The 23,627-nt window shown below is 45.0% G+C and overlaps 3 protein-coding genes and 1 non-coding gene across 4 annotated transcripts; 2 read left to right on the forward strand and 2 right to left on the reverse strand.

Moving 5' to 3' along the window:
- Window positions 1–1,004: 1,004 nt before the first annotated feature.
- Window positions 1,005–16,732, reverse strand: LOC119553948 (cubilin homolog). Its single transcript, XM_037864641.1, has 17 exons — window positions 16,071–16,732; window positions 15,110–15,216; window positions 13,147–15,044; window positions 12,472–12,656; window positions 12,093–12,418; window positions 11,927–12,036; window positions 11,522–11,720; window positions 10,151–11,465; window positions 7,942–8,824; window positions 7,717–7,874; window positions 5,479–7,247; window positions 2,738–5,057; window positions 2,127–2,306; window positions 1,927–2,068; window positions 1,704–1,861; window positions 1,345–1,642; window positions 1,005–1,290 (listed from the first exon to the last, which is right to left on the reverse strand). Exons 1-17 carry the CDS (start codon window positions 16,623–16,625, stop codon window positions 1,079–1,081), a joined length of 10,815 nt encoding a protein of 3,604 aa, XP_037720569.1. The 5' UTR covers window positions 16,626–16,732; the 3' UTR covers window positions 1,005–1,078.
- Window positions 16,733–17,390: 658 nt separating this feature from the next.
- On the forward strand, window positions 17,391–17,462 carry Trnaq-uug. Its single transcript has one exon. It is a non-coding gene; the product is annotated as a tRNA-Gln (tRNA).
- Window positions 17,463–18,112: 650 nt separating this feature from the next.
- LOC119553666 (2-amino-3-ketobutyrate coenzyme A ligase, mitochondrial) lies at window positions 18,113–20,166 on the forward strand. Its single transcript, XM_037864178.1, has 4 exons — window positions 18,113–18,254; window positions 18,637–18,833; window positions 18,892–19,753; window positions 19,816–20,166. The coding sequence occupies exons 1-4, from the start codon at window positions 18,218–18,220 to the stop codon at window positions 19,971–19,973; spliced, it is 1,254 nt and encodes a 417-aa protein (XP_037720106.1). The 5' UTR covers window positions 18,113–18,217; the 3' UTR covers window positions 19,974–20,166.
- A 38-nt stretch (window positions 20,167–20,204) lies between these two features.
- Window positions 20,205–23,506, reverse strand: LOC119553665 (kinesin-like protein Klp68D). The gene is made up of 3 exons (XM_037864176.1): window positions 23,386–23,506; window positions 22,494–23,226; window positions 20,205–22,391 (listed from the first exon to the last, which is right to left on the reverse strand). The coding sequence occupies exons 2-3, from the start codon at window positions 23,156–23,158 to the stop codon at window positions 20,702–20,704; spliced, it is 2,355 nt and encodes a 784-aa protein (XP_037720104.1). The 5' UTR covers window positions 23,159–23,226; window positions 23,386–23,506; the 3' UTR covers window positions 20,205–20,701.
- Window positions 23,507–23,627: the final 121 nt, after the last annotated feature.

Consider the following 23,627-nt stretch of genomic DNA (forward strand, 5'->3'; position numbering starts at 1 on the left):
TAAAAAGTTAGCACTTATTACCCAAAAATCAATACAGAACTTTTTTTTAGTTCTTCTTACCTTATTTTAAATTTTAGGCACTAACTTATAATAACAAATAAAATATTACATATTTTTACCTCCGAAAAATTCAAAAACATCTCTTTAAAAATTCAACATGAGCCATTTATGTATTTTCGATCCCGGAATTCCGAAAATTTCCTGTTGCATTTTTAACAATTCAGTAATTTAACGGTTTGGGGAATACTCAAAATAAATTTTCGACATTCACTTTATAAGCAAATGATACCGCAACTGCAGCAATGAGCATTAGTAATCGTGAAAAAGCAAAAATCAAATAGCCTGTACAACTGAAAAAAATCTAACTTTATTCACTGTTTTTTTTTTATAAGCAGCAATGTATCATGTATCAAGAAAAGGTGGCGTTCCATTTTTCGCTACTTACTTTTACTCCATCATAATTAATAATCATGTGGCAAATGCTGATCAAATTGGTTTTGAAATTAGAATCATTCAAACCCAAAAATTATTTGAACTAAATACTTAAATTGCCTCTTAGAAACATATTTTTTTTTTACTTTTTTATAAAACAAGGTACAAATTGGTTTGTAAACCAGTAAGTAGTGCTATATCCGAAAATGTGTTTTGAAATGCACGAAACACATTTACTGGAAAACAAACAGCATCAAAAAAATTATGTTTTTACGTTTGAACTTACTCAAAATCTATTGAAGTTGCACTCATTCACTTACTTATAATGCACATCAGGCGTTTTAAATGCATAACTCTATTATTTATGTATAGCTGAAAAATATAAATAAATTACTTTAAATTTGTGTTGTCCACACAACCGGCACTAAACGAGATTTCGTTTTATTAGTGGATTAACGATTAAGTGTTATGTTTTGAATTTAGTTGAACAACTCAACTTATCTGCACCCAAGTAAGAAATTACATAAAGGGTACTCTACTAAAAAGGGTATTGCAGGCCATACATGTAAAATGACACCTCGAGCCTTAAAAGGCCTTTATTTGTATTTATATCATAGTACTTTTGTTGAAAAAAATAGGAAAGTGTTTAACTTGTTTCATATATGTCCATCTTAAACCCTAATCCATCGAAATTTGGCGATTTCTTAGCAATTATAATAACATTATTTTTGGCTATGGTAATCTCATTTGGAATTCTCGACCCACAAATGCTTCTCACGAGTGTGCGGCCGTCGATACTGTTGTCATAAAATTGCAAATTATCCAGATCACAATTGGTTTCCGAGCCCATGTTGAATTCTAAAAGACAAGCAGTTGGTATTTGAAGAAAAAAAACGACTAACACTCTCTCACCTGAGAATTTAAATACCAGGCTTCCGCCGGGAGGTACTGATATATTCCAACTACACGTTAGGCTCTTGTGGCCTTCGAAGGATGGATTCTCCAGGTAACTTCCCATCGATCCACCCACCGCTAGTGTACCACCACAGCCGCTGGGGAACTCATTGCTAGTGGAAAAGTAAAATATTTTCAGGAAGGATACCCCATGGCTACGGAGGCGCAGCTCGTTGGTAGTGGTGAGCATTGCTGTGGTCAGCCAATAAATCGTCGTAGTATTGAAAATAGTCTTGTTTGACTTAAGATCCGTTATCTGCTCAAGCGTTAATACAACATTTGAATATTTTTCGAACTAGTGAAAATGGTTAACTTACATCAAATAAATTAGAAGAATCGTCCAAATTGTTAAACACCACAGACATTACGTATAGCGTTATGCTGTATCCAATTGGAACTTGAATATATTCAGTGCAGTTGCTCAGAGCGTAGGTATTGATAACCTGACTCAGTTCCGTGTAATTTCGATTACAATCTGTAAATACAAATGGAATTAAATACTTGAAACTTCCAAAGAGTATTTAAGGAACATTTTTGTACTTGATTTTCGTCGTATGATAACTTCAAACCCTTGGGATTCTTCGAGGATGTCGCTGTGGAAGGTAAGTTGTAGGTTGGATTCATCAACTTCCTCAATCAACTTGAAGCTTTTGTCGAGCTGTCCGCAAAAAGATCTGGAGAACTGAAAATGGATATGATCAGTACGCGGGTGACAATTTTGTATACAGTTTTCGCATTACGTATGGCTTAGACAGTTTTAAGTAGTCTTCGCATTTTCCAGTCCGCTGAGATATTTCTTTAAGACGAATCTTTTGGAAATCCAACTCCACATCTCCGTTTCCCTTTATTGTCCAGGTACATTGAATAGGTCCCTCGTTGATGCTAGAGCTATTATCATTTTGCAGACGCAGCGTAATGGTCTATGAAAAAAAGAAACAAAATCTCGTTATATTAAGTATAAAAATAGTGTTCTTAGTAATGATTAAACGTCAAGTTATATTTGAAATAACTTTCCCAACATTCGGTTTCCAAAAATACGGGTGATTCCAAATTATAATCAAATCAATCATTATGTAGAGCGTGCCACACTAATCAAGAAGTCTAGAAATCTTTTTTAAATGCAGTTTTGGGTGTTCTGGAGATAAAAGAAAGTCGTCTTTCTGAATGAATTCACTATAATTCTAATTTAAAAATTAATGGATGCATACACCTATTTTAAAACACAACCTATGTGTGTGGCACCAACGATTATTATCTTTTAATTAAAAAACTAGAACCAGCCGGAAAGGTAATTTCACATATGTATAATCCGACGCCTAGTAATAACTTTATTTGTTATCAAGTGATTTACCTCATTCAACTGCATGTCGTACACCGTTTGACCACATGCAGTGCGTTCCATTTGCAGGATCAGCTCGAAGCTGATGTTCTGTTGTGACTGCACGGTATCGGCGTTCAGATGGAAACTCAAGGCCGAGTAGGAACTGTACACCTTGGTTGGCTTTGAGCTCACAATATTGTAGTACCTTCCAATTATCTGGTTCTCGACTTCATCGCCATCGAGGACCTCTAAGTAGCTGCAACCGCGGCAGATGTCGTGGTTCAGTTGGAGCTTTCGGATCTCCAACGAAACGCGGTAATCCGGTGGAACACTGGCTTGGAAGTAGCACACCAGGTGCTCGGTTGTATTGAAGGTGTACTGCCTTATCAAGCTCGTGCGCGGCAGTTCCAAGTCAAGGTTCACGCGCTCATTGCAATTCTGGGAGAAGACCACTCTGGCCAGGAAGCCCCGGTGACTGGTGGAGCTGTCCGTGGAAAGGACAATCAATGCCTCGTTGCTGTTCACCATGATGGTGCGGGGTTTTGTCATATTGCCGCACAGTTTCTCGGTCCTCTGCTCCAAGCTGGCTACTTTGCCGCGGTAAATGGTAAGACTGTCGAAACGACAGTTGATGCTGCTCTCCATATCCAAGTATTGGAACTCTATCACAATCGCATGCTGTGGAGGCGCGGTAACCCTCCACTCGCATTTCTGGTTGTGGGCATATCCACTGGACTCCTCATCTAGCGGCGGGCGCAGAGTGAAGGGTTTGCTGTGGTTGCTACCGCATTCAATTAGATGGTACTGCAGCTCGAAACTCCGCGACACTGGAGAAATGTAGTTCAGGCGAAGACGTCCGTAACCGTTCACTTTGAAGTTGGGACACAGCCTTCCAACACTCTGCTCCACCTTCCCATCGCCCCGACGATAAGTATCGAAATAGGACCTGCTGCACATATACGGCTCCCATGAACTTCTGCTCTCTACACTGACCACCAGTTGGTGCTCGTCGTCCGTGAAGAATTCGTAGCTGCAGTTGAACTGCAGTCCGCGGGTGGCCGCCCAATTGGGTCTTCTCAGGGATTGGGCCCCTGTTCTGGCCTGCAGTACAACATCACAGCTGGGGGAGACTTGGAAGCTGAAGCCGTCGCCCGAGGTATTGGAATTCGTTCGGAATATCACCCTCATCCGGGCGGATTGCACCAGAATATCGTTGGGCTCTGGCCTGCCGCAGAGGCTGGTGACTTCTGAAAACGATTCATTCCTTTCATGATAACGCTCCACCGTCAACCTGTCCAACGAGCAGTTGGGTGAGTTCACAATGAAGATTCGACTCAGGAAATGAAGCTTCAGAGATAGCCCATCGTTGGTAACAAACTCCCAAATGCGCTCCTTTTGTTTTAAGTAGTCCTTGCTTTGCATCGTCACCGGTGGGGATGGTCGTTGGTCTAGGCGAATCAAATTGCCGTCAGATACGGATCTCGTAGCTTGCAGGCTAAAGTGACTAGATCCGAAGAGAGGGCGCTCCGAATGATAGAGAATCCTGGAGGAGGGAAGCTGCAGGAGAGTGTGGTTCATCGTCATACCCCGACAAATGCGCCCCACCTCCGCCTGTCCGCTGAAGATCGCCAGGTACTCCCGATCGCAGCGGTCGCTTAGGGTCACATTGCCCTCCAGCACATAGCCGTTACTGTTGCTCAGCGTCCAGAGGCACTCCACTACGCCGTAGGCTTCGTTGAGAGAAGTCAGCAGATCCGGGGACTCAATGGTGACTCCCTCAGCTGCCTGCAGTCGGCCGCCGCAGTTGTGACGACGATAAGAGGCCCGGAAGCGTCGCAGCTTGATGTGATCGCTATTCAGAAGTGTTACCCGTCCAGCAGTGGTGACCACAGATACATAGCTATTGGTGACATTGGCGTACATCGCCATGTTTGGACTACTCGAGACTTCATCTCGGAACACAACTGCTGGGCCGCCGTTCGTTTGGAACAGAAGCTCTTCGACCTTAAATGTAAGTGTTGTACTGACAGTACCCACAAACTGAATTGTGCAATGGTAGCTGGGCAGCTGGAGGAGAGTTTGAATGGACAGGGATCCCATCGCCTGATCTCCAATATTTGGTGGGCAGTCTGTGGGTTTGCTGGAGCTGTAGCGAGCCCTCACAGCGGTGCCACTCAAGTCCAACTGATTGGTCATCACTACGACGAGCATAACGTTGTCTGTGGACTCAATTATTCCACTGCCGTTGTACCCATCGACCCGGAATTCGGTGATTTTAGAGAGTGAGTTGATGTCGTTGTAGAAGGAAAAGTGAACCATACTATCAAAACGATAGATTGGTCTTAGAGATCTGCAAAGAGGTTATTTAAATTCATCAAATTTTATTTATAAAAAAAATAACGAAGAAGTTATAAAAGAAGGTGGTACAAATGATCCAACCCGATATGATATCTAAATGTAATCGGAGTGTATAAAAACAAATTATTGGTATCCAAATTTAATTTGAAGGCATCACTAAAATTTGCATCTCCTAAAGTTTAAGTTGCTGAGATCGACTCGGCTAGTGATCCTGATTAGGAAAATATAAAAAGATTTATAGTATAGAAGTTATGGACGGATACTACTACCTGCTACATTCTTTTTAAGGAATTCTCTATAGGAAACGCGTATAACTACCCCTTACCTTTTGAAATAGATATGTAAATTTAATAAATTGGTACACATTTTTGTAACAGCTTGTATTGCTTATAGGTAAAGACTTAGTTTCTTACCGCTTAGTTCGGTGGACAACGCGAATATCAGCGAGGTTAAGAAGACTCAGCCGCACCCTCTGTCCCTTTGGCACGTTGATGGTTAAGCGGCAGTATCTCAGCCAGGTTGTCGGTGGCATTGGCGGGATCACGATGTCGCCTGCAGCTCCGTTTATATCCCTCGAGCACGTCCCAAGGGAGCGCTGGTACTTTAGCTTGAAGCCCCGATAATTGTTTACATTTTGGATGGCCACGAAGCGGATGGTTGCCGCATTGGTGTTCAGAGTGACAAGAGTGGGCGCAACTGTACTGCCGTCCAGCACAAATAGTTCTTGAGTGGGATCCGCATAGTCGACGATTTCCAGGCGATCGCTCGTACTCTTCGAGGATGTTCCATTTGAATCGAACGGCAGATGAAGATCCGTGATGTTCAACCGGATGAAATAGTCCTTGGCCATGCGAATGCTATACTCGCACACCGACGGCTTAGGATATCCACCCGGACTCGGATAGTTCTCCGAGCTGATGAATCCAGAAAAGCCACTGAACTGGCCGCCACATGCGCTCAGCGAGAGGTTAAGCCGAAACCCTCCACTGGGTTCACTGAGCTGCGACTGATAGTGAACGAGGAGCAGGTTGCCCGAAGAGCGCACCGTGGCCTGCGGCTTGCGGCAGGTGCGATGCAAGAGGCGGGCCAGCTTGGTGGAGCCATCGAAGAACTCCACATTCTCCTGTTCGCAGTGCCGGGCACTCAACTCGAATGGCTCATCAAAATTGGCCGCGATGGTCTCCCCCGCCGGCGCCATGATCAACCACGTGCATTCTGAATGTGGATGCGGCAGATACGGATATCTCGGCGACATGAGCACATAGTTGGGAGCCTGTTGAGTCAACTGGATCTCTCCGTTGCATTCATTAAACTCTCTGTACGTGAGAGTCCACGAGCACGACAATCTTGGCAAGATGCTTTGATGGTACTTTATGAAGGCATGCGAGCCGCTAGTCCGCAATTGACTCTTCCTAAATTCCAGTTGGTTGCTAAACCTGCCATGTTCCAGCAAAGGAGCATGTTCATCTAATCCATCGTAGATAAGACCATACGACTGACAGTCCTTGTCAGCATGGTCATTATAAGAGATGGTAAAGTCTATTTTTCGACCTGGCCTCACATCGATGTGCCAGGTGCAATCATTTTCAGATCTGTCCACCAAAATGGTGCCCACAGTTCCTGTCATGTTGGAGCCGCAGACGCTGCGAAGCCTCGCGGAAAATCCAGTTCTGTTCATGGATACATCACTGTGGAATTGGAGTCTCAGGTTTGGCGTTCCGTGAACTGGAGCAATCAAACCCGACGGCTTCTTGCAAGTGCGCAACTCAGTAGTCCAGTGGCTGAGGTCACTTGAACTCTGAACCTGAAGATAATCGGCGGCACATTCGGGGAAGTCCTCCAGATCCACTCTAAATGAATACGCGTAGATATGTTGAGAAGGGTCCTCTGATTTAATAGTCCATTCGCAGTCTAGATTGGGTGCGTAACCGTTCGGGAATCCAGGCGAGCTTAAATCAATGTTGCCGGAGTTGCCCAACGTCACTTCCCTGGTACACTCCATGGAGGTCAGGCTGACGTTGCCCTCCACTAAAGAGCTTTCCAGCACGTGCCACTTGACCCGGAAATCACTCAGTTCAGCGTTTAAGGTCTTTAAATATATCACATTGCTGCTCGAGGTGAAAGTCCATGGACTGGCTTTTATGTCAACCCCCAAAGCCATTTCATCATAGCCATTGAAGAGCTGGAAAAAGTTTTTTTGTATTATAAAGGTAATTGCAAGAAAGTAGTGGTTAAACATCCTTCAGTAATCCCAAAAACCTCGTGGGATAGTATTTAAAATATTAGAACCCAATTTCTCAATGTCATGCTAACCTGTCTCATTGAGTTAAATTGGTGTTTCCGAAAAATTTGGATTCCCAATTAATGAAAATAACGCTTTAGTTCTTACATACTTGTAATTGGAAGTTAGTTATGGTTAGAATTCATATTAGGCTTCCAACTAGAGTAAATGTTCTAGTTAAATTTGTCGCCTACTCTTCTTTTTTTTAGCATTATCAGACCGAAAGCTATTGCCAGATAAAACTATTTTGTCTTTCAGAACAAATAAACTTAACGATAACTTTCTCTGACAGTAAGAAAAACTATAGCCCTAACATGGCATGGAGAAGTCGTCCCTAAAAGTGTTATTACTTATTACGATTCATACTTACTAAAAGGCCTGATATATATTCCTCAAACTGCAACACCACAACCTTTTCGCGATCGGTAAAAATACGCCAGGTGAAGGGCTGATCCTCGCCATTAACGAAGATCGGTGGAGGAGGCTCGATTGTCCCATTGGTGCTGGTTGTAACTTCAATGTTGTGTACTGAGAAGAGGTAGGTTCGAAAGTCTTTTGCAGATCTATAAAAGTGGATTGGCTTAAGATCACTTACCGTAACTCCAGCGTAATCGGAAACCGCCAGCGGTGTTGGCCGGCCGGCTACGGAATTTGATCCAAACCTCGGATCGCACAACCAACGGACTCGCCGGTAGATATTTATCGCAGTACAGGCCCAAAAGTGGACCCTGCGAGCCAGAGCGGAGCTCCAGGAAGTCCTCGTTGCAGTGCTCGGAGCGGACGATGTCCATGGCCTCAAAACTGATTTCCAGACCATTTCCCGGACGCGCGCCGATGGTCCAGACGCACTCAATGTTGGCCGGATAACTGTCCGGGTAATTTGGTGAACTGAGGCTGCCACGGGCTGATGTGATGTTCCCGCCACAGGAGTTTTCGAAAGTGCTATACTGCGCCTGCAGCCTTACTCCGCGGGTCAGGATGCGCACATTGTTGGCGGGCACAATCACATTGGCCGGATGATCGCGGCACATCTGGTAAAGAACAACCTCATCATCGTCGTTGAGCAGCTGAAGACCCTCTGGGCAATTGTTCGAGGCAGCGGTACACTTCGGACATTCTAACTGATTGATACTAAGACTTAGTTTGCTGCCCTCCGGTGACGAGATCAGCCAGTTACAGTCCTCGTCCAGCCGGGATTGCAAATAGCCCTCTCCGGTGGAAAGCGGTCCACCACACTGGCGCTCAAAATACATGGCGAACCGACCCCAGGTTCCCGCCTGGGCTTTAAACCTGACACGCAGCTTCTTTCCGTGAAATGTACGGACAATGGGCGAATCTTCCCCGCAGTTGGTCTCCTTAAATAGGTCGTTTTCATCCTCCCCTGGCTTTGTGAGTTCCAAGAAGCTCAGCGAGCAATTGGCCGATTCCGTGAGGTTGAACTGTTCGAAACGCAACCTAATACCATAGCCATTTGTAACCTAAGGAAAAGAGGGATTCCATTTGTTAAAACTTGGAATAATCATCACTCCTTGGACTTAATTAAAATGACGGTTTTGAAAAAAAAAATGGGGCTAAACATTTTAAACACTTTTTTCGAAAATAAATTTGAACGTCTAAAATAAATAAGGTATTCACTGTATGAAAGGGGGAATACCCGTTTTACATACAAAATGGCAACGATCTCGGCAAACTACTTACACTAATATTTGGGGGAAATATGAGTCATTAAATGGGGGTTTTAGTTTTAATTGTTAGTCAAAGTGTTTTAAAAGTTAACAAGGAGTACCTTTACTCCCTATTTTCAAATCGTCTTTTTTTGTCACTTAAAGAAATCTTTGAATGTCTTTCTTAAGAAAAAACAAGGAAGAACGCTATAGTCGAGTACCTCGACTATCAGATACCCGTTACTCAGCTAAAGGGACCAAAGGGAAATGGAGATATGCAAGCAGCAAAGCGAGATTTAAATGAGAGAGAGATTTAAGCATTGTGGGCGTTAGGGTAGGCGTGGCAAATTTTTTGGATCAATCGATAGGCATTGACGAGACCAATACATTTCAGTTAAAATTTTTAATCTAGCATAAAAATTGTGGGCGCCACAGGCTTGGGCCGTTTGTGGGCGTTAGAGTGGGCGTGGCATATTCGCATAACAAACTTGCGCTGCGTACAAGGCTACGGAATCTAAATCTGAAATCCCAATACTCTATCTTTGATAGTTTCCGAGATATCCGCGTTCATATTTACGATTTTTTGAAGTTTGTAGGCGGTTTGTGGGCGTTAAAGTGGGCGTGGCAAACTTTTTTTTGGGTCAATCGATAGGTATTGATGAGAACAATTCATTTCAGTTTAAATTTTTACTCTAGCATCAAAACTGTAGAAGCCACAGTTTTGGGCGGTTTGTGGGCGTTAGAGTGGGCGTGGCACTCTACTGAAACAAACTTGCGCTGCGTAAGAAGCTCAGGAATCTGCTCGCCAAATCTCAATAGCCTAGCTCTGGCTAGATCGACTCGGCTAGTGATCCTGATCAAGAATATATATACTTTATGGGGTCGGAAACGCTTCCTTCTGCCTGTTACATACTTTCCGACGAATCTAGTATACCCTTTTACTCTACGAGTAACGGGTATAAATACACCTACAACTGAAAAAAAGCCTTCTAACATAAATTTTTAGGTATGTATCTTTTCAACAAATACCGTACATTTTTACTACATGAATTACAAGTATGTATATCGTAAAATATATATCGGAATACATTAAATTCAATGTAAGAACAGTCTCGTCATGTCGTTATCTGAATAACCTACCTCCACAGTCCATACGCACTCCACATTCGTTGAGTAGTTAGCGACATTGCTGCTATCCTGGAGATTATGGAAGCCGGGGGAGGTAAGCACCCCGCTGCTGGCGGTAATGAGTCCTCCACAGCTAGCTGGCACCTGGACGTAGCTGGCCTTGAAGTACTTCCTAGTCGGCGATGGGCTGCTGACAAAGTGTACCACCAGCTCGTTACCCGGCGAGGTGAAGGTTTGCGTCTGCGTCTCCTCGTGGCAGCTGCGGTACAGAACCACCGAGGAGTTGGATCCACTAGGGGCAGATACGGAGAGGCTGGATTCCGCATTGCTGCAATCCATCTGGGGCGCCTCGAAGTGGACTTCGTGAAGCAGGAGACGGATTTGGTGGCCCTCCAATGCTGTGATGACCCAAACGCAGTCCATGTCCAGGCTAAAGGGTGCCTTCGGCGATTCAAACTTTGTGCCCTGCTCTTGGAAATGGTCTCCGCATCCCAAACGCTTGTACTCAACCCGGAAGCCCTGCATTTGATATGAGTAATCGCTTTTGAAGCGAAGGAGCAACCGATTTCCGGTCGTTGTGATGGGGTCCAAGTAATTATTGCTGCAAACGCGCTTCTCGGCGAGCTGTTGGTCGTCCAGCATGTCGATAAGGGTCGTGGAGTCAATGCACATTGGCCCCATTTTCTCCACTGATAGATGCGAGAAGACGAGTTGCAGACGATTCTTCCGTCCGCCAGCGCGAATATCCCATTCGCAGTTCAAGTGTGGTGGATAGTTCTCCGGGAAATTGGGCGTTTCAATGGCACCCTGGAAGGCCTCCAGTCGCACACGACAGTCGGTTTGGTAGTTCAGCATAAAGTTGGTGCCGTCGGGTGACTCTTGGCTCACATCGTAACGGACCAGGACTCGATTTCCGGTGGACAGCAGGGGTTGGGTGCCGTTTCCATCGCATCGCATCGGCATTTGCCTGCTGGCGGTGGTGGGGCCATCGAAAATGGTCAGTTGACCGGTGCAGAGACGCTCGTCGCTGCTCTCGAGCTGCATGTTCACTCTGGATCCCTTGGCGACGACAATCTGCCAGTCGCAGGCGAGAACACCACGATTCCCCTCCAGCAAGTGCGGCGAATGTATGCTGCCCGAGGAGGAGCTCAGTTTGCCGCCACATCCGGTTCCGGTCTGCTGCCAGCTCAGAAGAAATCCACTCCTCTCGACACTGCCATCTGACTGGAAACTGAGATGCAGGGCATTTCCAAATGAGGGGAGCCTGCTCGGTATTTTAGTTCCGCAATACCGCCCGATTAGCGGCGACGACTGGGAGTCACCATTTCTGAGGAAGAAAATTAAAAAATTGACAACTTGTTTGTAATCCACCAGGTCGCCCACCTTATCTCTAGCCAGTCTCCATTGCAGTTATTGGCACCATAATCAGATTCCAGCGTAAAGTTATGCACCACCAATTCCAAGCGGTGGCCAAGCGGTGCTCTTATAATCCACTCGCAGTTCTCTGACTCTCCATATGCCTTTGGCCAGTTGGGTGACTTTATGTAGCCAAAGCGACTGGTCAATGTTCCTCCGCAATTCTCTGATTTAAATAAAATACAATTAACATTATATAGGGATTCCCTAAGGTAACTTTACAACATTTGAGGTGGCATAGTGAACTTTAAAAACCAGTTAGTTAGAGCTAAACAATACGATGGGTTACCAATTTGTTTTTGATATACCGTATTCATTTGGTAGATTGGCGATCTAGAATTATAAATGGTAAATATATATGCATTATCGTACCTTGCTCAACAATTCTGAAACTCATTATAATCAGTCCGAAACCGCTATCCCTAAAAATGTTTATTGTCAGAAGATCTCCATCGAAAACATCATCAACGTTTAACGAGTAACTAAAATATATATAACCTATTAATATATTTATGGTATGCAGTTTGTCAGCACCTACCTGTTCAACAAAGTTCCTGGGCTTGTGGTGTTGTCATATATATTTATATTAACATCACGAGACAATGAATGGATATTTATTTGTTTTCTTCCAGGAACATCAATAAAATACTGACAGAATGACGAGGTAATGCGTTTAATGATTCGTCGGCCGGGCTCATGAAGAAACCCACCACAATTGGTGGGCAAAAAGCTGTACTCCAATCGCATTCCACGACCACTACCGGATCCGCGGAACACCAAACTAGCTCGATTGGCGTCTGACATCATCATTAAGTTATCCATTGACTTTACAATATGCCGCTTTTCATTACGCGATAAGTATACCTAAGGGATTTCAGATTTATAGCATAAGTTCAAGATTCGGAGATGTCCCTTACATCCAAATAAGATGTTCCATTTTCATTATTGCCAGTGCCCAGGGATATGTCTGTGAAGTTGATACGAGCAACCGTATCCAGAGGCCCAGTCAAGTTGTACGTGCAGGTCATGTCATCGAGATAGGGACCCGGGTAGTTTGGGGTACTAATGATTCCAGAAGAGCCCCCAAAGCTACCAGTACACACTGAAAAATAATGACAATTATATCACTATATCTATATGATATCTAAATGTTGAAAAAAGGAAAGCACATTGTAATAAATTAATGTCAGGAATTAATAACTACTACTCAGAAAATAGAAACACCTAAGGATCAATGTTATATTTGGATGGTAAACTTAAAAAAGAAATTAAATAATGACAGAAAAGATCAAGATAGCGCATTAAATTACTATGGGTAAGAGCGAGACAGTAATGTTCGAAACTCTTCCTCTCATTTTGAATTGATAATGAATTTCTTTAAAATTATCATCATATCTTATTATTTTTTTCCGTGTAGATATACATTTTTTTATTTTATATAATTTTCATTAATTAAATTTAAGTAATTAAATAACGTTTTCATTAATTAAATTTAAGTAGTTAATTACTTAAAGTTAATTAATGAAGAGTTGATTAATAGATAGTAACTTAAATTTAAATGAAATGGCTTATGGGTTTTTGCATTGACTTACCTCTTGTATAGCTCAATTCAAAACTTTTTCTCAGTCTCAAGCCCGTTAAAGCGAATTCATAGCGCACTAGCAACACATTTCCCGTGGAGATTATGGGCTCCAGATCACGTTCCTCCTTACCACCACATACGCGTCGCAATTGGGGGGAATAAGTTGTTCTCCCGTCGAAAATCTCCATCTTCTGAAGGAAGCAATTCAACATATTTACCTCCACGAACTCCAGCTTAACTTGGGTCCCTTTTGGCTGTTCGATCAGATAAAGACAGACCTCGGCGTCCATGTAACCCCTAATATGGCCCCGCGACTCCGTGAACACTCCTCCGCATCCCGGATGGCCCGGCACCACCTCGTAATGCATCTGGAAGGAACTATCCGAACGCAGTGCGTCCGTGTGAAAGTCCAGACGCAGGCTATTCGAAGAGCTGTACAACGGTGAAGGCTGGAGGGACTGGCAGGCCCGAAGGAGCTGACGATCCGAGTCGTAGACAATGAGCGAGTCCTGGGAGCAGTTCGCGGAGGCGCTTTCGGTGCTTCCCAGTTTTATGTCGTAGAAACGGAGGAGCAGCCGGTAGCCAAACGGCGCCGTCAATTGCCAGCGACAGTCAAGTCCGGGCCGGGCGTCACCAGGATAACCTGGAGATCGGATCACGCCAGTATTCGTCTCTGTCAGGTTAATGGTTTCGCCACACGAGAATGGCAGCGAGTTCCAGATGACGTGGAAGCCCTTGCCCTGCGTCTGGTTGTCGGAGCGGAACCAGAAGAAGACCTGTTCCTGGCTGGTAACTACACTCCCGTTGGTCATTGGTAAATGGGAGCCACAGAAGCGACCAATCAAGCGGGCGGTCAGCGATTTGCCGTCGTGCAGCTGCAGGAAGTCGGCGGAGCAGTCGGTACTCTCCTGCAGATCGAACTGGGTGAATGTCAAGTTCAGAATCAGATTGGCAGTAGTGCTTATGATGAATGGACAGCGTTCGTCCGCCTGGTAGTCGCCATCGGCGGTGTTGGGCGGAAAACGCAGCTGGCCCGAAGGACCACTGATCGTGGCACCGCAGAAGAAGCGCTGATGGGAGCAGGTGGTGCCGGTGAAGCCATGTGGGCAGACGCACTGGAACTTGTTATCCGTCAAGAGGCGGCAGGTTCCGCCATTCAGGCAGGGACTGGAACTATGACATGCGTCCGACGAGTTGCACAAGGCGCCCGTATAACCTGGTTGGCAAATGCAGGTCGTTCCCCTCCCATTCTGCACACAGGTGCCGTTGTTCTGGCACGGATGCTGTTCGCAAGGCAGCCGGCTTGAGTCTGAGGTGCATCCATCGGCGCCGTAGCCATGGCCATAGCTGCCCAGCGGACAGGTGCACACCACCGTGTCGGATACGTACTCGCACTTGGCCAGCGGATGGCAGATCCCCTCATCGTTGCAGGAGTTGGAATTGGAGGCTGTGCAGGTGCGTCCGTCGCCGGTCCAGCCTGGTGGACAACGGCCACAGCGATTCGAGCCCTCCGTGTTGGTGCATGTCACCCGCGGCAGCAGGCTGCAGCCTCCATTATCCTCGCCGGCGCACTCGTCTATGTCCCGACAGAAGCGTCCGTCACCCGTGTAGCCCGGTGGACAGGGTCCGCAGCGGAAGCTACCAGGCAGATTGATGCACACGTCGTGGCAGGGATTCACGCGCGGCTCACACTCGTCCACATCCCGCGTGCAGGCACTTGGACTGGCAGAGGTCGCATTGGCATCCGCCCACGTCCATCCTTGATCGCAGATGCAAACAAAGCCGGCGGCATTGGCCGCCTGGATGCAGGTGCCGTGATCGCCACAAAGCTCCCGGGATCCGCTGGTAAAGCAGGTGTTGTTCCGGAGGCGACAGTGGGTGCCGGAGAATCCATTGCGGCAAACGCACCTGAAATGAGGAGTCGCAGGAATACATGTCACCTGCTGTCCTTGGCGATGCACTTTTCCACCTACCGATAGCTTCCGGGTGTGTTTATGCACTGGCCATTGTTCAGGCAGCCGGCCAGGTCCGTGCCTGCCAAGGTGAAGCACTCGTTCACGTCATCCTCGCATGTGACGCCCTAAATTAGGCACAAGTTGGATTAGTTATTTAACATTCTAATAGTGGCCGTATGTCACCCGCTTAAAGTTCCACTAAACTAACCTTACTTATGCGTGGAAGTAGTGCAGCTATATGGAAATTTACCTGTTCTTAGAGCAGCACTACCATATTGTGAAGAACGGCTAACGACTAGGATCTAGTCACTAGACGAAAAAAAGGTTTTTTTGAGTACTATATTGAAAGCAGATAATGTAACAATAATTAGGTTTTTTACCGACGTTCGATTAGAAAAATGTATGATTCAGATTCTTGAGGTTCTAGCGCAGCGCAAGTTTTTTTAGAAGGATGCCACGTCCACTCTAACGCCTATTACGCTAAACCAGTCTATCGCCCACATTTTTAATGATTTTGAAAATATAGGATTTAGTTTTAATTATTAATATCCATCTTCATGTTAATAGTTGTTTAAATCTGACCATCCATTGTAAAGTTATAAGCAAATAAAGTGTGTTATCTCGGAAACAGCATATTTGCTGCATGCATTTTTCCATCTCCCTCGCACTTTCCTTAGCTGAGTATTGATTATTGGCTTTTTATTTTCAAATTGTTTTACCCAAATTCGATGGGAACAAATCTAAGCGTATTTTTCTTGGAGAAAAGTATCTAGTAAAAGAATTTCTGTGGAGGTTTTAAGGATATAACAATATTGATCATAAGATAGAAAAGATATATAAAAAACGGATTCAAAAACATATTGAATTCGAGCAAATTCCTCGAACGTAAACATCAGAAAAGGCCTGTTCATCATATCACGTCTTCTTTCTACGCGAAAATACGCCCCCAATCTCCAAAGAGACGCCCCCGGTAACTCACTTGCCAACCCGCGGGGCACTCGCACTGGAATGCCTGGTAGGCGTCGTGGCAGGTTCCGCCGTTCTGGCACGGACTGGAATCGCACTCGTTCCTAACCAGGTTCGCGGTGACGGATCGCAGGATTCCCGTGACGCGTTCCACCCTTTGCAATTGTCGGCGCAGGATGCGATTGAGCCCACTCCTACGCGTGGAGTTCATTGTATTGAAGACCCTTCGCTGTATCCGCTTCATCATGCGCTCCACATCCCGGAACTGATCCTTGACCACCTCCGTCGAGAGGGGCTCCCTTCGAGCCGCCGCCTGGCGATCGATTATGATCTTTTGGCGACGACGGAGCAGCGACAACATGTCCACCCCATTGATGTTCACGGTGGCAGATTCGCCCATCAATCGCAGGGTAACATTCTGATCCCTTGCTGCCTCGAGGAGCAGATTATCGTTGGATTGTCTCACGACCCGGGCACGATGCTCCAGATTGTCACGATATCCACTTGCGGAAAAGATATGCAGGCACAACACCAGGAAAAGTGGTGATTTTGTTAGCTTACAAAGCATTTTTCTTCATTTTTTGTTTAAGTCACAAGTTCACAATTGGAGTTGGGATTGTTTTCAATAGATTTTTCAATTTTGTATTTTCTGAGAAAGTTTTCAACCACACGACAGGCAATATCCACGGAAACTGGTACCAGACGGACACGGGTCTCTCATTTTATACTGCCAAAAAGTGGGCGTCTACGATACTGGTAGAGCGATGAACTGTGGAACATTATTTCTATTAGGAAATTTCACTTACATAGCATACAAGTGAAGATATTCAGATCGCTTTCAGCAGTCTCTTTATCTCCAAATATTTTTAAAACCCTTAATCCAGAAAAAATTAGAATTCGAGCAGCCCTTCCGAATGGGATAGCTCTAACTTTTGTATTAAGTAAATTGAGTTCCCAATTATAACTTTAAGCCTATTCCTAAACAACAAATTTGGGACATCATTAAGAAAAATCGAATGGTTATTTGTGTGCCACTCAAAGAAACTGGTGTAAAAAATAATTTATTATAAAATTGTCGTTAAATACACAATATACAATATTAAAATTTCGACTTAGCAATTTTTTTTAATTTTAAGGACGTACATATTAAATTAATTACCCTCTTTTCGACTCTTATGTCACTTTTCGTTCTAATTATATTGACCTAAAAACATTTCCGATTAAATTCAGCTGATAACATTTGTTTTTCATAGCTAAGGCACTGAACAACTCGTTTCTTTTCTAAAGCAAGATGTGAATTTGTATAAGGTTATTCGGACCGCCAAATTTAAGAGGTTCTATGGTGTAATGGTTAGCACTCTGGACTTTGAATCCAGCGATCCGAGTTCAAATCTCGGTAGAACCTTAAATCATAAGTGTTTTTTATTTCATTAGCATTTTATCTTATTTGTTTTCTCTTTTAGAATTTTTAATATCTCTCTATAATTTGAACAACCTTAATTTAACATATGTGACGGTACCATCAGAAGTAAATAATTTAATAATTTTAGTTTTTCCATATCTTGTTTAAAAGTTTTATATTAATATCTAATAATATGCAAAATAAATATTTCATGGTAATAATAAATGTATGTACATATACGTTGAGATCCCTTTATAAATTTGAAAAGAGATTTAAATAAGCATATTTTACAAATAGTTGCAGTTTGCGTTATCAGCTTGGAATTGGATTCAGTTCAAGTGAAAGCAAAGCCTACTTGACAATGACATTGGAAGCAATTTGCACAATCTGTTCATTCAACACTGACAGATAAGCAGATACATTTGTATCTAAGTTGCTCCTCATGTGTATCCCAGTAAATACGCCTCCATGACAACAAGAGTGAAAGCAAATTAAATCAATTTAGTCAAAACGAAAGCAGTGAGGTAGATATAGGCACATGTACTACGTATATGTGGTAAATATGTACTATTAATAAGTGAAAAACAAAAATCAGCTGCTTGCAGTGCGAGCCCCCAACAAGGGAGACTTGTTTCCATGCCAGTCTACGTCGACTGGTTGCCATTATTCAGTCAAGAGCGAGTAGTCCAGCGGATCTGGACACGAGCCAGCCGGAATATATAAAGTCGCGAATAGAAAAATATATAAAAACCAGCGGCATGTCAATTTTCTCAAAAATGATGCTATTTCGCGGTGGTAAGCCACAAGCATATAACTCGTGTCGCTCAATAAAATGATGTGAATACCTAAATTCACAGACAAATAACTAATCTTTTTTATAATTATATATTTACATAAATTTCATAAACTAGTGATCTTAAAAATACAACATATTTTTGTAGAAATATTTAATATGTATGTATTTGTATAAATAGTGCTTTTAAGAAACGACTATTCTAAAATTACTATTACGCATATTGTTTAATTAAAATTTTTCAAGTTGTGGTCATATAAAAAATGGTTTTAATGAAATAATGAAAGTTTTTTAAAAATATATAAATGTATTTTTAAAATCTGTGATTATGTTTAAACTAAAAATATCTATTAGACAAAGTAATTACCATGAATTTATTCCCAGTGGGAAGACGTCAATATAGCGCTGCGGCTCAGACTCAGTTGAGGGAGATCTTGGGCACCCAGCTAGTCGGGATTAAGGAAGCGGGCACCTTCAAGGCAGAACGAATCATCACATCTTCGCAGAGCACCCAGATAACAGTTCAGGGCAGCGACAAGAAGATACTCAACTTTTGCGCCAACAACTATCTTGGACTAGCGGTAGGTAAATTAAATGTGTGCCAATTTGTATTAATTAAGAGGTTCCTTTGGCCACCAGAACAATCCGGAGATCGTGGAGCACAGCCAGAAGCTGCTGGAGCAGTATGGCGCCGGTCTGAGCTCAGTGCGCTTCATTTGCGGCACACAGGATATACATAAGCAACTGGAGCAGAAGATAGCCCAGTTTCATGGACGCGAGGATACCATTCTGTATGCCTCCTGCTTCGACGCCAATGCCGGGATCTTCGAGGCCATTCTCACGCCGGAGGATGCGGTGTTCTCCGATGAACTGAACCACGCCTCGATCATCGACGGCATCCGTCTGTGCAAGGCCAAGAAGCAGCGCTATAAGCACCGGGACTTGAAGGACTTGGAGGAGCAGCTCAAGGCGAGCGATGCTCGGCTCAAGCTTATCGCCACCGATGGTGTGTTTTCCATGGATGGAAACATTGCACCTCTGGCCCGAATCGTTGAGCTGGCCAAGAAGTACAGTGCGCTTGTCTTTGTGGATGAATGCCATGCCACGGGCTTCTTTGGTGCCACGGGTCGCGGAACCGAAGAGTATGATAATGTCATGGGTGAGGTGGACATCATCAACTCCACGCTGGGTAAGGCTTTGGGTGGAGCTTCCGGCGGATACACCACTGGTCCCACCGAGCTAATCTCGTTCCTGCGCCAGAAATCCAGGCCGTATCTCTTCTCCAACACCTTGCCGCCCGCAGTTGTGGCGGTAGGCCTCAAGGTCATGGATATGCTCCTGCAATCCAGCGAACTTACCCAGCGAGTCCAGAGCAACACGCAGCGTTTCCGGAAGGCCATGACCAAGGCGGGATTCACCATAGCCGGCGAGAACCATCCCATCTGCCCCGTGATGCTGGCCGATGCTCGCCTCGCCTCCAAATTCGCCGATGAGATGCTGAGTGAGTTGGGAACTTGATTATCCTCTTATCTGTGCTATACTAAATTCTTATTTCAACTTCAGCCCGTGGCATCTATGTCATCGGCTTTAGCTACCCAGTGGTTCCTCAAGGAAAGGCCCGCATCCGCGTTCAAATCTCCGCTGCCCACACTGAAGCTGAAATCGATCGGGCCATTGATGCATTTATTGAAGTCGGTCGCTCTTTGAAAGTAATCCAGTAAAAATATTAAACTGGGTCCAGTATTGAATATTGCATTTATAACTATTAATGAACACGGCACTTGCCTAAGAAATACTGAGATATTTTCATCGACAAATATTGTCAACGAGTAAAAAAGCCGAATCCTGCATTTACGTTAAACAAGTTGCATTTACCTTTAAAATAAAATACTTGTTCTATTTGGATTATTAAAACCGCCATTGCTCCTTAATCATTATTAGGCAACGTTTTCTGTGTTTATGGAGTTGCTTTATTTGGTTCATAATATTAACTAAAGATCATTTACTAAGTAAATAATGGACTATTGCAGTGGGTTTAACTTAAGCTTAGATTGCACGATAGAAGAAAGTTTGGCTCAAGCCGGTAAATGCACGCGCCAACTTAAGCGAGCACAAACCTACATATTTAGGTACTAAAAAGTAATAACAAATAATTCGAGTCCAGTAACAAATAAACATAAAAACAATTAAGGAAAGGTGTGTGGTCGGCTCTTAAAACTCTCTTAAAACATGTTGCATCAACTAATATGGAATCAATGCTTCAGTTTAAATGCCGGGACTTTAAGTTAGCTCAAACCAAAAGGAAACTTTTACAAAGCGCGAAATGTGAGTAGATTGGGCTAGCAGTACCGAGGTGTACATATTGCGATGACTATGAAATACTTTGGTTAGTTTTGTGTTTGCATGATTATGGTTAGCTGCAATTCAATTCGATTCGAGTCGCTTGTGATTATTTGTTGACCAGGCCTCGGGCTTTGGGATACGCCGAGGCTGGCTTCTTTGCCGGTAGACGGCCCGTGGGCGGACGGCGATTGGAGTCCAGATTGGGGGCGGCACTCGGCAGTCCCCGGCTCGACTTAATGTTTCGGACACTCGGAATGGAACTTCCCACAGCTGTGCCGGCACCAGGACCAGCTCCTCCATTGGCATTCGCATTGATGATGTTCTCTAGACGACTGCGCAGTGAATTTGTGTGTGAATCCACTATATCGATATCATCTCCGCCCGTTTGCATAGCTTGCGCGAGCACCGCCTGAAGCGAGGCAGACACCTTGGGCGTACGATACTCCTGTGTGGTGCGGCAGGGCATCTCCAGCTCGTAGTTCACGATGTTCTCGCTCTTGAAGCGCAGGGAGCTTGGAGCATTCGACTTGGCTTCCTGCAGGGCGTACTCGGAAATGGGCCTCCTACGCTGAGGATGCGACACTGGTCGCTTGCTACTGAACTTGCCATCACCACCAGGCGGCGTGGGCAAGGACATCGAAGAAAATTTCCATTCCTCCTGCTCCTCGTCATACTTGGCCTGCGTGTACAGACGCTGCTTCACCTCAATGGGCACAAAGTTGTCGATAATCAGTAGCTGGCGCTTCAACTCCTTAACCAGCTCGTTCTGAGCCATCTCGAGTTCCCTAAGGTCCTGGTTGTGGTCGGACTTGCAGTCGTTGAGCTCCTGCTGCAGTGCCAAATACTTGGCATAGCACTTTGAGAGCTTGCGCTTCTTAAGCTCGACCTCTTGCTCGAGAGAAACGTTCCGTTCGCGAATCTCCAGTGTGGTCTCCTCTTGCAACTCCAGCTGTTGTTGGATCTCGATTTCTCGCTTCTTTCGCTCGGCGATTTCGACTAGCTTCTTCTCCAGTTCAATCTGACGCTCACTGTACGTGTCCAACAAGTTTTTGCCGCCGCGCACCAGTTGACCTTCCAGCTCGGCCAGTTTGGCTGCCAGTTTTGAGTTCTCTACACGCTCCCGCTCCAGTTCCTCGTTGGACTTGGCCACCTCGGCCTCGTTTTCCTTGTCCGACTCGGATTCTTCGCCCTCGGGATCGCTCTCCTCTTCCGTCGGCTGCTCAATGGTTGAGACCTGCAGGGAGTCGGACATTTCCTTGGATACGGGCTCTTTCTTGGGCTTCTTGACGCGCTGCTTCTTGGTCGTAACCTGCTTTACGCTGCGCTGCTGCTGTTGCGGAGCAATCAGTCGCTTGAGTCGCTCAATCTCAGCTTGGTACTCCTTCAACTTGGCGTCCTGCGGATCTTCGTTCTTAATCGGCTGATTCTGGATAGACTTGGCCCGAGAGGCGTAACGCAGCGTTGTCAGCGTTTCGTTATAATTGTAGTTGGAGGGCCCAATGTTGGCAATCATAATGGTCTTGGAATTGCCACCAAGCGAATCCTGCAACAATCGCGTCAGCTTTGAGTCACGGTAGGGAACGTGGGGTGAACTCTCGGCGAGGGCGGAGATCACGTTGCCGAGCGAGGAGAGTGCCAGGTTGATCTTGCTGGCTTCCTTCAGACGCTCCGCTGATGCTCCTGTCTTGGACTGACGCTCGCTGCCCGCCAAATCGATGAGGTTTAGCTTGCCCACCTTGATGGTGTTCGTTTCCGTGTCGCACATCTCAATTTTAATCATGAAGATAGCGTGGGATCTGCAAGACAAATTTATATGTTAGATTGATCAATTTTTAGAGCCTGGTTTTAATTGTGATGAGTTTTTCTATAGAACCCAGGCAATTTCCTCATCCACTCACCTTGAACTGTGCTCATTCATGTTGGTGAATCCCACGGTGCGGTTCTTGTTGCCCACCTGCATCACCTTAATCATGTCGTCCACACTCTTGCAGTTAATGGCATGCAGATTGGGAACATATACGCCCGATCCCCGTTCGCGCACCTCCAAGTGCTTGGAGTTCGGCTTCAGGAGATCACGCAGCTCCTCCATGTAGATCTCCAGATAGGAGACATCGACCAGGAACTGAAAGTTCTCGGTGCGATTGATGTGCAGCCAGATCTGTTCGAAGGTGCGCGGTATAATGCCCATTAGTTCGTCATTCCCGCGCACACCCTCCATGGTGAAGGTTTTGCCAGTGCCCGTTTGTCCATAAGCGAATATGCAACCGTTGAATCCCTCCAGTACGGAACTGACCAGGGGAAAGACCACCTCGTGGTAGAGCGTCGTCTGCGAGGCACTCGCATCATAGGCCGCATCGTAGGTGAAGACCTTGCGCTGCTCCTTGTTGGCATCCACCACATTCTGCAGCTCCACAACGCCTCTGTTTGGATATACGTTGACCACCTCCGGCGATCCCTCCGAGCGTTCTCGGTTGCTCATGGGCCTGCATCTGACCACCACTTGGACGCACTCGTTGGGCGTCTGGCTGCCGCCGGTTCCGGGTCTCCTTGTCTTGGCACTCATCTCCAAATATCCGGAGACCTTTTTTTGTGTGGTGACTCAGGCGGCTCCCCCTCAAAAAAGTCGGGTAGCTGTGGCGACCGAAAACAAATGACGAACAAAATCAATAATATCCTCTTGACGCAACCATCTGACTGGGCCACTTGTGCGCCCGTTTTGCAAGCAACCTCTGAAGTTTTTCAGCCACTTCAGCGGTTGGGCAAATAGATTTGGCAATCAACTATTATTACCTGTTATTTTGAAGCCAATTACTTCACCTTGAATCGCTTTTTTTGTCTCGGGCTGTGGTTAACAGTCGCTAAAATTTTTCCAGCGCTGCCACCTCGTTGAAATAAAAACAGGCTTTTACAGCTGATGACTTAACAGTGATGCGCACTGTTAAACTTTTCTGTTAGTAACATTAGAGAATGCAAAGAAATTTTTAACGACTTTTAAAAAATGAGTCTTGTCAAAAAAAGTGGTCAAATTGCTA

The sequence above is a fragment of the Drosophila subpulchrella genome, chromosome 3L (assembly GCF_014743375.2).
Source record: "Drosophila subpulchrella strain 33 F10 #4 breed RU33 chromosome 3L, RU_Dsub_v1.1 Primary Assembly, whole genome shotgun sequence".
In the NCBI taxonomy this organism is placed as follows: Eukaryota; Metazoa; Arthropoda; class Insecta; order Diptera; family Drosophilidae; genus Drosophila; species Drosophila subpulchrella.

Excerpts from the sequence above, each read along its gene's own strand:
- LOC119553948 (XM_037864641.1), bottom strand. The coding sequence starts at position 16,625 with ATGCTTTGTAAGCTAACAAAATCACCACTTTTCCTGGTGTTGTGCCTG. Across the intron at positions 11,466-11,521 it reads GGAGACTGGCTAGAGATAAG|AAATGGTGACTCCCAGTCGT; the intron begins GTGGGCGACCTG and ends TTTCTTCCTCAG. Across the intron at positions 2,307-2,737 it reads ACGACATGCAGTTGAATGAG|ACCATTACGCTGCGTCTGCA; the intron begins GTAAATCACTTG and ends TTTTTTTCATAG.
- LOC119553666 (XM_037864178.1), top strand. The coding sequence starts at position 18,218 with ATGTCAATTTTCTCAAAAATGATGCTATTTCGCGGTG. Across the intron at positions 18,255-18,636 it reads AATGATGCTATTTCGCGGTG|TGGGAAGACGTCAATATAGC; the intron begins GTAAGCCACAAG and ends ATTTATTCCCAG. Across the intron at positions 18,834-18,891 it reads ACAACTATCTTGGACTAGCG|AACAATCCGGAGATCGTGGA; the intron begins GTAGGTAAATTA and ends TTTGGCCACCAG.
- LOC119553665 (XM_037864176.1), bottom strand. The coding sequence starts at position 23,158 with ATGAGTGCCAAGACAAGGAGACCCGGAACCGGCGGCAGCCAGACGCCC. Across the intron at positions 22,392-22,493 it reads ATGAATGAGCACAGTTCAAG|ATCCCACGCTATCTTCATGA; the intron begins GTGAGTGGATGA and ends TTTGTCTTGCAG.